This window comes from Tetrao urogallus (genome assembly GCF_951394365.1).
Source record: "Tetrao urogallus genome assembly, chromosome: 17".
NCBI classification, from domain to species: domain Eukaryota; kingdom Metazoa; phylum Chordata; class Aves; order Galliformes; family Phasianidae; genus Tetrao; species Tetrao urogallus.
The window spans coordinates 8,487,881-8,503,757 of NC_136830.1; the positions used below are offsets into that span (position 1 = coordinate 8,487,881).

General features: G+C 38.8%; 1 protein-coding gene across 2 annotated transcripts in view; it reads right to left on the reverse strand.

Moving 5' to 3' along the window:
- The window catches only part of SPECC1L (sperm antigen with calponin homology and coiled-coil domains 1 like), a gene marked incomplete at both ends in the record, with an annotated part of 51,492 nt that overhangs the window by 17,627 nt on the left and 17,988 nt on the right, over window positions 1–15,877 (reverse strand). For both annotated transcript variants that reach the window (XM_079543720.1, XM_079543719.1), the window contains 7 exons: window positions 280–363; window positions 2,211–2,301; window positions 6,195–6,286; window positions 7,897–8,060; window positions 8,864–9,039; window positions 9,514–9,587; window positions 14,896–15,103. In XM_079543720.1, the coding sequence (XP_079399846.1) occupies window positions 280–363; window positions 2,211–2,301; window positions 6,195–6,286; window positions 7,897–8,060; window positions 8,864–9,039; window positions 9,514–9,587; window positions 14,896–15,103 (889 nt within the window). The remainder of the gene's footprint in view (window positions 1–279; window positions 364–2,210; window positions 2,302–6,194; window positions 6,287–7,896; window positions 8,061–8,863; window positions 9,040–9,513; window positions 9,588–14,895; window positions 15,104–15,877) is intronic.

Consider the following 15,877-nt stretch of genomic DNA (forward strand, 5'->3'; position numbering starts at 1 on the left):
GCTATCTGTTACATGCAACAATAAGGACCTAGAAATGCAATTAAAAATCTGTTCAGTTTCACTTGATGTGATAGTTATTATTTTTTAACCACCAGACTAATTTTTTATTGTTTAATTTTTCTGTTGTAAGTGAGGAAAGCTACTCCAAAAATCCAACCTATTGACAAAATCTTAATGGTGTGAACATAAAAGGTCTCTCTTGAAAAAGTAAGACAGATCTGGAAGTACATGATTGAAATCAGAGTTCCTAATTTTGTCATCTAAAAAACGTGATATTACCCGAAATAGATTTGGCACTTTCCATTGCAGGAACTCTTGGCAAAGATGCTGGTCTGCTGGTAGAAGACGTTCTCAACAGATGTTCTGCAGAAAGAAAATGAAGACAGAACACTGTTTTCAAAGATGCCAGTTAAGCACAAGAGATCAGGTACGCGTTACGAATAGTGCCTACCACTAGAGTTTGAGTTTGGCTGTAGAGTTTTACCTGAGTTTGGCTGTTTTACTGAGAGCAATATATCCTTTTCTATACGAAAGAGGCCTAAAATTTCCACATTACCAATGTAGTTCACTCATGTATTATGATACATTCTTAATCCTTTTACAGTATGGCCTCTCTTACACATTCAGCTGCCCTAGGCTACTGTAAGGGAATTGTTAAACCTAAAGTCCAAGCAAGGAATCCCCACTTAGAATGCAGCAAAAAATGCTTGATGTGTCACTCACAGTGTGGACTGGCAAAGCACATTGTTTTGTCTGTTATGTGAACTCATTTTTGTTGTTTTTGTTAGTTTGGTTGATTTTTTGTTTGTTTTTTAAACAAAATCTTGCTTTCTTGTCTCCCCCTGCAGTGGGATCCAAGAGGTGCCTTAACAAACCATAAGGAAGATCTGTTCTGCCCACCGCCACTGAGTGAAATCAAACTGCAACAAAACTAATTTATGAAGCATTTAATCAGAAGTAACACCCTTTTGGTTAACTACCCTCCTAAATAAGTATTTAACACCTTAAGCTGTATGCAAATGTTTACACATTCCTGTTGCTGCAGAAACACACACAAGGCAGTAGTTTGAGTACAAAAATCAAGAAAAGGACAAATTGTGATTCAAAATAAAATGCTAAACCTATTTCAATACTTGACCAATTATTAGCATACATTGCTAATAAAGATACTTTAAAACTATATACAGTTATGAGCAGGAATTCTGTCTGGCACATTCTGTGTTGGAATGTAGTCCTGCTCCTGTGTTGACTGTAATGAAAACGCAAAAACTACATGAAGCATACCACTCAATTTGGGTCCAAGCTTATGTCTACTCATGAACTCTGTAACAATTAAAGAATCCTAAACTATCTTCTTGGAAAGGCATTTCAATATTTCTAAAAATGTCAAAGTTTCTAAAATTAAAACTCCAGCTGCATTGAGCAAAACCTCAATATGCATTGAACAAAAGCAAGAAGGAAATCTGGCACATCCAGACCATTACAAAATGTTACACGCACAAAAAGTACCCTTTATAAAGCATCAGACCTCAGGAATACCAAATTGAGAGGAAATATTCAGTCTGGAGTCATATGGTTATTATCTTGAGAAACATCTACAAAAAAAAGCCTAAAACAGGCATAAATCAGAGAGCTACGCCCAACACATGATAGCCATTCATTCTCACAGGAAGAGCACATTGTGAGCAGTGCTTTTAGAGACAAAACAAAGTTCACAGAACGGGGAATTATTGGAAAACAGATAAATCAACACTCAATTTAATTCCATTCAATTTTTCTTCTGACTCCTGAAGATTCAATATTTATTAAGTTTATATTTGGTTATTCACATGCAATACAATGCCAAGTATCATCCCAGTTTCTGTTTGGAAAAGAAAACCCAAGCACAATACATCATATGGCCACAGAGGTGAAAACAGCAGCACAAAGTCATCCTGAATGTCTCACATCTTGATTTTGCAAGTATCAGTTTATGCACACATGAAAAACAGATTCATGCCCAGTTATCTGGACAAAAATGTGGTTGAAGATTCACTGTGTTTGATGAAACAAGTAAAACCTTTTTGTTTCTTGTTTTACATTTAAAATATAATGAAGTCAAAATAGTTCACTTTAGCCCTGTACAATACAGTAATGCTTTAGATAGTAAACACTGTAAGATATAGAAAAGTAGCACTGCTAAATAAGTGTAAATGAACTCGAGTGATTACCTTGAACAGGGATTTCTGCATAGCTTGGTCTTTTGTCTGTCAGTGTAGCAAGGGGTTTAGAAGCAGAGATTGGTCCGCTTATAGAATGCCTCTGAAACAGAAAACACAGTGTGCCAAACAGTTTGGTATATACAAACCCAGTAGAACAGAACAAAACACACAAAACACAACTTCTAAACATGCTTCCAAGAGGGGGAAAAAATGAAGTGCCTTTTTTCAGGTGTTTATCCTGAACTCAGTTTCAACCTTTCAGAGAAGCTTAAATGAGCCTTATCTTCGTGAGATAATAAAGCTCTGATGTTTCTCACCAAATCATGTAGTCAAGATAGATAAATCCAAAACTGTGATAGAAAAGTTCACAGTATCTATACACTGCAGCATCCTATAGCATAGGCAGGATTACAGGGCTACTTATCTAACATTTGGAGTCTAACTAATACTATGCTTTTGTGCTCAAAATCAAATGCAGAGCAAAGAGCTGCCAATAACAAAGAATCCAAGTACAAAATACAGTATGGAGAATTTTATCACTTTGTGCATCAAAAGTCTTGTATGCACACAGCAAAGACTATTCCCTTGAACATGTAAATGAAAGTGACTGCAACCATGAGCCACACACAGCTCTCCCCATAACAGCTTCCCATGAGAATTGGTATTTCAGGTTTTTGTTACCTTTAGAGATTATTTCATTTCCTTAAGGTTCTGGTTTTTGTTTTTTTTTTTTTTTTAAATAATAAAACATTGCATCACAGCGACAGCCTCTTTGATTCTAATAAAAGAAGTAAATAAAGGAAATGATAACAACAGTAAGGTGATGAGGCTGGATAACATCATGCCACTTGGCCAGCTTTGGCACTGTCACCACGAAGGCAGAGCAGTACAGAGCTTGGCCAGGAAAGGCAGGTACACACAGAGCAGGCAAACTGCAATGCTTTATCACGTTCTCAGCTTCCGGGTATCACTGAAAAACAAACATCCTTTACGGATATTGGCAGAAAATGACCACATTACTCAACTGATAGCCTGCTGTATCTTGGTCCTGTCTCCTCGTTATAAAACAAAATGTTTGTTTTGTTGCTTTTTACTCCTATTGACACTGCAGACTGAGCTTAACTTTGCTGTTGCTAGTTCCTCGTTAAATATCTTACTGCTACAACTATCAGTAGTAACATACTGACTCAGGAAATGAGAGGAAAATGAGCCAGCTAATATGTTCATACATCAAGTTCTGCCCGGCAATACTCTGGCAGTAATAGTGCACAAGTGTCTCATGAAGAATTACTTTTCCTGAAGCATTTTACAAGTATTAGAAACATTTCTGCTCAAGTGAGCTTCTGTTGAAGCTGCAGATGAATCATTCACCATTTCTCTTACATCTGATGCACAGTGAAACATGTATGGATCCTACCAATTCCTTGATAAACAGACTTTGTTTTCCTTCAACTAGAAATGCACTCAAACTTGTTTAACTACTAAACAACAATTTTCCTTAACACCAGTGACCAAATTCCTCAACATTAAATAAAACGAGATCCAAAGTTTTCACATGCTTTTTGTGGCTACTCATGGAGACTCCCAATGGGACAGAAATTACTGAAGTTGCTTTACAATCTGTTCTCCTGGTTTTCATTCACCCCACGCTGAGGTCTAGCAAAGTAGTACTTCAGATGAGGTGCAATGAAGAAAATTGTTCACTTAGATGTTTTTATGTAGTAGTCTCTGTATAATGTAATCACAGTAAGAGATAAAATTAGGGTTATTAAGATCATCACCAGTTACTTTCCCACAGCCATTTCTGGCCTCTGCTAGCTGCCTGTTACTCTCTTCATTTCCTTTTGTAACAAGAGTTAACAGCCCCAGAAGAGGAAAAGGCACACAAGACAGAAAAAAGGAGAACAAACATCTGACGCTTCAAATTTGAGGCAGAACTACGGCAAGAAGAAAAAATCCCTTCAACTATCCTGCTTCAGACTCTTAATTGGCGCAATCTGCTGTAGCTGTGACAGAAACGTGACCCTCAGCTACTATCCAAGTATCTATTTCTGACCACTCTGCACTTCAGTAGGTACTTAAATGAGTACCTCAACAAGATGTTCTGCCAAATTCAAAGAAAGCACAGCTCTTTGCACACCAAGTAGTTACACTGTGGAAGTTTGACACTGAACAGGCTGGAGCCTGAAAGCTTCTTGCATGCTCAAAACAGAACTGGACATTCACTGGTGAGCAGGGAATCTGAAACCACATCTGCTTCTTTCAACTACAAAACTGAAAAAGAAAGTACTTGGGGAACCAGCAGTGATAATTCTCCATCCTTATAAACCTTTCTAGGAAACTGCTTTGCCACTCGTGGGTTAAGTTTTGCTGTGTTCTACATTCTGAAAAGCAATGTGTTTATGTATGTTTTTCCCAGCTGTTTTGCAATATTGTTAAGGTCTGGTATAAAACCACTAAGCTTTACTATGGGCTCAGACCCAAAGCTAGAAAGGGGTTTTTGGCTGGTTGTTTTCCATTTCTCAGTAAGTGCCAACTCTAGTATTTCCTGTGACAGCTTTTAAAATCTGATGATAAGCACTGCAACAGTCATACAGAGAACAACCCTTCCACCTTTACTCAAGATCTTAAAGCATAGATTAGTACTGTAAGGTGAGAGATTCTATAGATCAACTCATACAGCAACCACTTGTAAAAAGACTGCTTTACAATTGCGAGAGAGCAAAAAAAAACCAAAAAACCCACAAAACTAACTTCTTCTTACAAGAGAATGGAAATAAACAGAATAGAAAGGAAGACCAACAAAAACAAAGCACCTACCAGAGAATGTCACATTTAAATACTTTAGAAAATTGTCATAAAGAGTGACAGACCTCAAAAAGAAATTATTCAAATAATACACTGAAGACAACAGGAGGATTACTGACATTAACAGCATAAGGTGCAACAATTCGTACGGGTTTTTTTGAGAATCTGGAGCCATCTTTGCCCTTAAGTTTGTTTGCTTTTGCTGAAATCTCTTCAAGCAGCTAATGTGACCATAAAAACAGCAGCCATCTATCAAGCTGAGCATTGATGTATTGATGATACACTCTTTAGTGTAGTGTTGTCTCCCTTACCTAGACTCCTATAGCAGCTGAACACGTGGACAAAGCTTCAAAGGAGACACAACAGAACACACAGTACAGTCAGCAGCTGGACAAAACTCTCAGCCAGTACGAAATGAACACAGATAATCAATTTACAATGACCCCATTCCTCTCTGGTCAGGTCTGGTAAGAAAAGCCTATGCAACGTGGGATACATTTATACTGATGACTGCTGACAGACTGCATAGATCTCAGTCCACTTCCCAAAGGAGGTAACTGCTGCTTCCATGCACAAGGCACAAGACTAAGAGCTGATAAACAGCGAGTCTGAAACTAGGCAATGTAGATATTTTTCCTCTCATACTCCTCAGCAGTACAGGAATCGTAAGAATTTTTAACAGGTACCAATAACCTTCAAATTATGTTGTCATATCTTGTATTTACAATAGGGTTTGCCATGCAGGACTTCCTAGGGAAGCACAGGGCAGGCTAGAGTCTTCTGCAATTTCTCTTCAATTGCAGTGCTTAAACAGACATCACGCAAATGGGACACATAACAAAACACACCTAAGCTATGATTACGCCCCTAACAAGAAAATAAGCTTTTAAGGAGATATCTTCACATGGACCTGAGCAGTGGGGATCAAGAAGGAAGAGACATAGGCTGTATCTGAGCAAAACCACAGCATTTTTTCATTTCTCAAATACAGCTGCCTGAGTGCCATTTTCTCAGAGGTCTCCTTGGGGGAAATATGCTTTCATTAGAATGAACATTTCAGTAGCTGCTTACTTGCAGCATCATTTTATCATTATGTCCCCATAAAGGCAACCAACATTTGTACATCACTGCCTGTAAGTTCATGTGTTCTTCACAAAGAATTAAATGCAGCCATAAAATACGTACCTGCATAGGGGATACAGCAGCAGCTGGGGGTGTCTTCATGGGACTCGGGCTCAGAGGAGTGCGAGGAATTGTGGCAGCAGCAGGACTTGGAACTGGAAGAAACACAACCATCAGGAAGCACTGCCCCATTTTCAATGAACAAGCAGACTGGCTGCGTGTAGCAAACTCTCCATCTGTGTTTTACTCCCCTAATTTTACAAGATCGCATCTCCAAAAATTGCAGGTAGAGACTGCCTGCAAAACCATTTAGAAGTATGCCACCACAGTCACTCCTCCACAGTTACTTTCATTTTCTGTACTGAATATCTCAGTCACAGTAAAAACATTTCTAAGTTTACTAACAGGTGTACAAAGCTAAGCTATAGGATGCTGTTAAGCTGGCAGATGAGAGCATAACTAGTTCTCTGATCTCCAGATAACTGAAGGCATGGCAGCAGGCTTCTGGGTCTGCCAATAAGACAACCCCTACATCTGCTTTCCAGCTTTCAGTTCAAGTCCCATAGCTAACGCAGACCTACTGTTGCGTAACAAGCTTTCTGAAATTTTGAATTAAACAAATACCAGGTTTAGGAACGTATGAGAACAGAAATACTGAGCTGGCGGGTTACTCATCTAATTCCATAACACCATGATTAGGCATAAATGCTGAAGAAGATAGATACCAGCTTAAAATAAAAGGTGAAAAAAGGTAGAAAGGCTTTGCTGTTTTACCAGACTAACTTTGGCAAGAGAGCACTTTCTTGAAGAACAGATTAAAAACCTTTTAAGTTAACTCAAAATTAAAAAATGTAAATATCTATGAAAAATGAGAACACAAACTGAAATTGAACCATTTACAGAATCGTCAAGTAATACAGAGGAACTTTTATAATAAATATTCAGGCATTAGGTATGGAGAAATAGATCTGTTGTGCACAGAACACTTATTGCAATATTGATAATATAATCTACTTTTAGCCAAGCCTTTCTGCATCAAAAACTTAGTGACACTATCAAAAATGACACTCAAGGCCAAAAGGCTCCAGGCATGTAAAATATTTCCATCACCACTTCAAATGTAGTCAAACCTAAAATCCATCTCCTATTTTAGGGTAATTACTCAGATTCCTTATTCTGCTTATCCTTAACAGAGGACAACAGTGGCTGTTTTCACAACCAGAAAATTACAGTCCATTGTCTCAACAGTGAAACCCCTCTCATTTCAAAAGATATCCTTTATTTATTTCATGGTGAAATAACTGGCTGGAGCTTGTTTTTAACTTTTATTAGCACCGAGCACAAGAACATGAGCCACAAAATGAAACAAACTCAGTTCTAGCTATTGCATGCATTTAAGTACGCTTAATTCAGCACGTAAATTCGCAGCTTAACAGAAAGGCTGAAGTCAGCTGTGCTTCCAGCTACAATTATGTCGTGTGAGTTTCCATATTTCCAACATGAGGCAGCACCGAATCAAAGTGCGTAACATACGAATCACTGGCAATTTGACAGAGAAGGAAAACTAAGGATAAAGAACGATGCTTGCCCTTAGCCACTGGGAATAACCTGTCGTGCAACCTAATGTAGGTTGATTTGTTTCAGCTATCGCTTATGAATCACGACGGCACAATAAAACAACTCATCTGTGAATTAGCTAAGCCATTAGAAGTATTCACGTCCACACATCCAAAATCAAAACTGGGCACTGGCTGCACATAGTTACCTTGGGAGGCACTGTCAAAGGACTTGATGAGTGTTTTGACAGTCGGAGTTGGCTCTGAGGAGGTGGACGATCTGCGGCTCAGGCCCATTCCCTGTCTCAGAGCTGCCAAATCTCTCTCTACAGCATTCATGTAATTGTACACTCGCCCGCGTTCTTCTTCCTGCCTGAAATCAATATGCAGCCTGTTTAAGGCATTTAAAGCCACCTTAACATACAAAGTGTTAAAACAGGAACATAAATTTGATGTCAAACTAAAATCTGTAGAGAAAAGAATTAGTCATTAACTCAGTTTCCTTTCCACTGTGATTTGGGAACAGATGATCATCCTACATTATCAATTTAAATCAACAAGAGAGATTAAGCACCAGACAAAAAGTCTATCAAATCAATACTCCATTTAAGGCTTAATTTCTGTTGATTTCTGTTCCTTTCACATACACAAATACACACACATGCATGTATGTATTGAAAATTTAAGGCTCAAAAACTCCACCATTTCACATGAAAATAATCAGCTCAGAAATAATTATGAGTGGAAAGAAAACGGGACAAGATACATGCAAAACAAGGGTTCTTCTCATATAAAAGAACATCTGTATTTATCATAGCAAAAGCCCTGGCTACTAAGGAGAAGTACTCATGATGCACAGAAAAGTTGACACTGCTTATTTTCCATACTGAGGGTAGATAAACCAAGTCCAGACATTAACTGGGAAAAAGCCTCTATGAGAAACAGGTTCATACCAAAGTGCCAAACTAAATATTCTTGGAGGAGGAGCATATAAAGCAGAAATAACTTTTTCATTTCCATTTACCTACATTACTCCTCAAAGCCTGCATAAGGCAAGTTGTTTACAGCGAAAGGAAGTATTTACAGTTTCCAGAGTCTCAATAACACATGCTGGATTTTCAAAATCAGATCTCCCCCCCCACAAAACAGACAAAATTCCCATTATCTCTTGCATACTTGCGTGACTTGATTTCCTCCAACTCTTTAGTGAGCTTCTCATTTTTCTCCTGAGCTTCGTGTAATCTTCGCTTTAGGTCTCCTATCTCTTCCTGGGCCTCAGACTTTATATCATTTGCTATAACCACCGCAGTCTGGAGATCAGCTTGGAACTGACGCCATTCTGCTGACTCCTCCTATAAGCAAATAAAACGTTAAACTGAAAGCAGCAGCAAGAATTTTGATGTTTAAAAAAAAAAAAAAAGTTATGCATATTATTCATATTTTCCCCATGTTACTACAACAAACAATTTTCAGGAGCGATTAAGGCACTCACCACTGGTGCTGTGCATAACCTAACTTACATTCCACAAGTTTTGCTAGAAACAACCTCGAAGGTCAAAAATTTCTTCCCTAGAAATTGAGAGAATGTTCATAGTATTGCAAATGTATGTATTGAACAAACATCAGCAGACACAGGAACATATTCACCCAAGTCCAACACCACATTTCTGGAACGCTAAGAGTTTTTCAGAATTAATCTTCAGTCTCTGTAAATTAGTAAATATATTTCCCTGTGATGCCCTGCTCTCACCAGTTCCTTTAATGGCATTACATTACGTCATATTACTTTTTCCATGATTTATTGTGCTTTTCGTTTTTCAACTAACCCGGAGTCTCCTGTGAAGATTCTTGATCTCTCTTTCCATGTCATGCTTTTGGTCCTGAAGTTTTTTAACAGTATCTGGAAAGAAAATGAAATTCCCTGTAACATCGTAGTCAGGGCTCTATTTACTTAAGAAACAGTAACTGAAACAACCTACAAATGTTTTTTAAAACTTAGTCAAGAACACTTTTGTATCATCAAAGCCATCCGGAGAAAAATAGTATTATTAGAAGTAATTTGACAGAAAAACTCTGCTCTGTGACTGGTGGGGGAACAGCAAAAATGAACAATTCCTGTCACAACATTAAGATGACAAAGCAGTAACAAAGAACAAATAAAAACAGTATGTACTATTTTTATTTGGTAGGTGAGCAAATTAACATGGAAAGATCCTAACATGGGTATGTTCAACTGTAAGCTGCAGCTACACTAAGCCTCCTGATCAATTTCCTCCTTTGCCACAGCGCAGCTGACAGAATGCCTCTGTGCCTTCAGTGGGGACAAACTTCCACTTGGGTCCACAAGAATTGCACATTCTTGTCTATCAAGCTCTATTTGGAGTAGAAACAAGCTACGTTTACAGCGAAGGGACAAACAGTCAATGCAATTGTGTTACGAAGGAGATGGTTCCTCGATTCTGTCAGCAGCTGTACAAAAGGGTACGCAGGGTGATCAGCACCAGCTCCTAATGCGGCGTCTGACAGGCTGGCTACAGCAATTACTATTCATTTGGTTCTTTATTCAATACACAGGGACAGTGTGATTGATTACTCCATTCTTATAACTAAGCAACTAATGAAGAAGAACGTAGCACAAGCCTCTCATTAGCGTGTCCCTTCACTGATCCTGGACTGGAAGATGTTTCATTTCTATAGCATCGTGTATTTCCAAAAGGTAAAACTGATAGGCCAACTGATTAACTGTGTTTTAGTTGAGGTTCATTGCTCTGAGTTTTGCTGGAAAGAAACACTGTCACTATGTATGGCAACAACCTTTTCACAAAGACTGAAGGTGCATAATACACACATTCATGCAGATAAATTGATACCATAAGGTTTTGGAGGTCTCATTTCCCAGGATGAAACACTCTCCAGGATTCTGACCTGGTTATTAGGGCTCAGGAAAAACACTGAATCCATGGTTTGCTTCAAGTCAATGTTCTACTACTACCACCTTCTCCGCAAGCAAGCCTATCACTTCACTACTCCTTGTCTTCTGCCAAATTGCTCTCCCTAACAATGAAGATGAAGCTGTGGCAGACTAAGTGGAACACAGTTAGCATTTCAAAATGTTTAAATCAAATGCAACAATGACTAAGTACACATTTAAGCCCATTTACACTGATATGTACGTTCAAAAGCCTCAGCTAAGCTCACAGGAACGTTACAATTTTTCAGCCATGGAATTCTTTCTAGTTTCTTCTTCAGAAGAAATTCTTCAGTGTTGTCTCAACAGCCCCAATTCAAAGGCTTTAAAAGCCATAGCTGATTTCTGTACAAGGATGACATAATCCTCAGTTGGTCTGAAACCATGATAACCTCTCAGGCTTGCAAGAGTTGGAACAGTAAAATTAGACAGATACTTCTGTATGAATCTCATTCTTACAAGACTACACAATTTAAGATGCATCCAACTGATCTTCAAGCTTTGAAGACAACATGCTGCTGTGATACTCAAGAAAAGTCCTCCTATTTTTAGCTTGTCTGCATATAAAACTTGGTTGAGATAAAGTCAACACTGAAATGGCAGCTTCAAGTGAAAATTACACCAGTTGCTCCCACTCCACACTGTTTATTTTTCCTATAAAAATATGCTAAAAACCACCAGCAGCTAAAAAACAACAGCAGAACACTAACACAACACTGCAAATTAGGTACCTTTCAGCTGCGATGGCAAGTATAAGGAGCTTTCAGTAGCACTTGAAATGAAATTGAGTGGATGGTGGTCCTTTTAACAAGAGGTTCAAAGAATGTTTTTTAAAATAAAATTTGTTCCACTACTGAAAGCAAGCTGCAGTTCATCTAAAAATAACCACAAACCAGAAACTATAAATGCATCCAGAGCTAAGGTTGTACAATGGCATTGTTTTGGGCTTCTGTGAGATATGAAACGCACCATTAAGTTTTAGTATATTTATGCTTTGAAGTAAAACACAATGGTCTGCAGTTACCATAAACAACAGAGAGCATTTCACAGCAGTTGTTGGAAACAGTTACCTCTGCACAAACCTCAAATCCGTCAAAGAGATTCAGAAAAACAGAACGGAAAGGAACTTGAAACTTAGCGAGACTGAGATAAGGGATTTCCCCTCTTACAGCTCAACTCCACTCTTCACATTGTGCCACCAACTGCAGGCCACAAAGCCAAGCAGTAACAACAGGCAGGGAGCAGCAGCTTCTGTGCAGCTGCTCTGTGGTACCTTTCCTCACTGCATCCTCGCTGCCTCCCCAGTCTTCTCTAAAATGCACAAATAATTAAAAACTAACACTCAATTGATTTTTCCAACATTATGTAGAAAAGGATGAAACATCATTTGAAAAGTGAGCTTGATAACTGCTGTCAAGGTCCTTTTGAAAAGGAGATAATATTAAAAAGTAATTCTGACAGCCCTACAGTAGAAGCACTCATCCACTCCTTGTTCACCTACTCTCGTCCAAATATGTACTGACAGAAATACTGATGGATGAAGAGAATTGAAATGTTGAACACTCACACCTTGCAGTAAGTGAACGTACAACAAACATTTTCAGGCATCAGAACATCTGACAACCAACAAGCTAACCTACAAACGTTAGTTTTCTGCAAATCACAATACAAAATCCTCCATACCAATTCATCTGTTCACTGCTGGGAAGAACAGAAGATTTATTTTTTCCCTCCCTTAGCAAAGATGATGACTGTGCCAGCTTGGCGACCTGACTACCGAAGTCTGTCTGAAGTGGCACACGAAAAGCAGAGCACAAACGCCACCTAGTGCAAGGCTGTGCTGCAGCCCTCCTGCTCAGCAACACCTGTGTCAATGCTCAGCCCCTCACAGGCTGCTTCAGCTTGCTGTGCCTAATGATAACATGGAAGTTATGGGGTATTTCAGTATTTCTTTTCCCGATTCAGTCCAGAATCTCTACGGCTAAGACTCCTTATCCCACTAGTGGCATGTTCAGGTAGCACTGATTGCAGGCCCTGCCACATCTGGGCTGACTGCAAGGGCGTACTGCATGCTTTTAATGTCATTAACATGACACTGGAATTCCACTGTCCTTATCTAAGAGATCACTGTTTCTTTTCAGGCACTCATATTCATATAATAACAGCTAAAATGTGGTAACATAATATTCCAATAGCTGTGAAACATGTTTCATTGTATGATCCTTGAACTATTTCCTAGAATTAGGGAAGCCTGCAGCAATGAAGCAAGTCCCCAAGCAGTCAGGCCAGAGCATCACATGATCCTACGTGACTCTTTAGTGCAGTGGCTCATCAACACTGACTGCAAACTCATCAGCTCATAAATGAAGCATCTTCCTCCTAATTGTAAAGTTTCTCCTCTGTAATTTCATTAAGAGATAATTTTCTGCCATTTAACACCTGCCATTTCTCTGTCATCTCACCACCACTCTCAATTAGCTAGCAAGTTTGTCATTACGCAAGCTCTCACGTTCTCTTAAATTCTCCCATATTTGACACTGGATAAACAAGAGATTGCCATAGTTTAAAAGCTTAGAAAAAAAAAAAATCTTATATTGCTCTTATTGCATTTAGTTACTTAGGCTAAAAAGCCACCATTCCCCTGACTAGTGCTCACATAAACCTGCAACACATCTCCACGTTTAAAAGCACAGTATTTGTCTGGTAGAAAACCAGACCTGACCACAAGTCTGATCAACATAAGAGAACTTAGTAAGTAAGATGTATGTTTCTGCGAGTTCAATACAAGTTATTAAAATTTTGTGTTACACGCTGTATGCACTCCCACAATTCCTCCTGTGCAATCCCTCCTTACGGTCGCTAGATGCCACTCTCCAGATGCTCGTTTCCTCCAGAAGTAACCACAGCAAACAGCCCAGCTGACTTTTCAGAACTATTTCTGCAGAGATGAGTAACAGACTACAGCAATTTTTGTTGGAAATCTCAGCACCAATAGATTTTTTTTTCCACCAGCATGTTTACCAGTTCAACTGTTACAGCAGGAACATTCTTACATAATGTCTGTCGGAACGACACGCCCTATTCCCAAGGCAAAAGCATCTAAAACTTAGAGCTGCCTTGTAATTAGGTATTACTAAATAAACACCTAAACAGTTATTTGACTGTATGAATGGATTTCAGTTAAGACAAAGAAAAAAAACGCAAGTGGAGAAGCGTTCATCTTTTGCAGTGTTTGGTATAAAATGACTTCAGGAACAACATCAGAGCTGCTGCCCACACACCTGACCTCCCATTCCTGAATATGCTCCTTTGGTTTGAGCACAGAAAGAGGAGGAAAAAGAATAAAAAGCTAAGCCAGTTTTGCAAAGTGAAACAGGAATTTTCCTGCAAGATAAGGGAACACTGCTTGGGGAAACTAAGCTGACACCCACATCTGAAAATACTGCTCTTCAACTGAACGAACAGTTTTGATTACTTAAACCACCATCTTCCCTTGATAGCAGACCGATTTAAAATACTTGCTACAAACATTTTACTGACAGTGAAAAGGAATAATACTTTGACTTTTCATTATCTGATTTAGAATAGCAGACATTTGAATTCCCTAAGTAGCACAGTGCAAATAACAGCTTTCAGAAGGTACAGCTGCCCAAGCTCCTGTTCAGATGGAGACTAATTGCAGAATTCCAGCCTGTGGTAGGAATGTCTGAGCAGGTCTCAGAGATCAGAGAGGGAACGTAGGCACAGACAGATAGGTGAGTGTACAGTAAATATGAATTTCATTACAGGCTCCAACCATTTCTTGTACAGTGAGTCAACAGAGGGAAGAGATCATCAGTTATTCACATTCTCAAGCTATCAGGTAAATCCTGGGATTCAGGCACTTGAAAAAGAGAGCTTATTTAAAAAATAAAAATAAAAAAAAAATCAATCATCCAGTTTCCAAAATGCACACTATTATTAAGTCTGTAACTACATGTTTTCCTACTTAAAAAAAAAAACAAAACTTGAAAACAGCATTATCAGATTTCAGATTTATTCTCAATTCACAGGTTTTGGTTCACCAACTGACACTGAGACTGGAAAAGAAAATCTGGCTTTTTTTTCCTCTTAGCATTATAAGGGTGACTTGAACTCAGACAAATGAGAGACAAATGAGAATATTTTCACTGTTTCAGCATTGTGCTTCATAAGTTCTTAAATTATCATTACCCTTCCACTAGCAACACACAACACTTACTCTCCAAATCAGATATGATGAGATTGTCATGAAGCTTCACAGCCCGATGCTGCTCTACTTCATCCTCCAACTCAAAGATAGTTTCTTTCATGTCACTTCTCTCAGTTTCTTTCTCATCAAGCTCTGCCCGAAGTTTTTCTAGAGTCACATTAAGATCCTCTATTTGTTTCTTGGCTTCTTCTTGGAATACTCTGTATTCATCTTCAACCTGAAAAAGAAACACCACGTGTCATAACCAAACTGAACTCCTTTAAAGATACACTTCTAGTTTTCTAGCTAGCATACCTACAATGTATTTTTGGAACCATAGGAAAGGGCATTGGCCAAGAAGTTAAACACAAGCCTTTAAAATTGTACGTGCAACTATTTTTCTGTGCCAGTCAATCTCTTTTCTCCCAGGCTGAACAAATGAGCTTCCCTCAGCTACTCCAGCAGCAGAATCCTGTACTCAGGGAAAGCAGTAAGAATCACAGTACTGAGGTTTCTAGAGCAGCTGATGCAACTTAGCACCTAGCTGCTATGGAAGTGGGGGAAAACTCTTCATCCTTTCTTTATCCTGCCAAGAGAAGTCAGTTCTCTTTTGTGCATCGATATCAGTACTTGCTGGTTCCTTAACCTATACCAAGATTCACATTTGTGCATGTGATGTGTCAGTGATTTGAAGCAGTTGCCAGAAAAGTCTTAGAAGCTACTGATCTGCTTAATTGAAAAAAAAAACCCGACAGGGAAAGGAAAAGGCAGCAGACCTCTTTTCAGGAACAGCAAGACCATTTTATTCTGCCTCATGAAGCTGCAGCTTAAATAACAAGCTGAGATCAGAGGCTCTTTAACATTCACTCCCATGCCCAACAGCAAAAAACAAGGTCATGGCTTAGGGCGGGTCAGCACAGGCACCAATTTTAATCCACAAAATGCCCTGCTTTAAATTACCTGCTTCAGTATTTATTTATTTATCTTAATAGCACTACCAACCTTAATTATT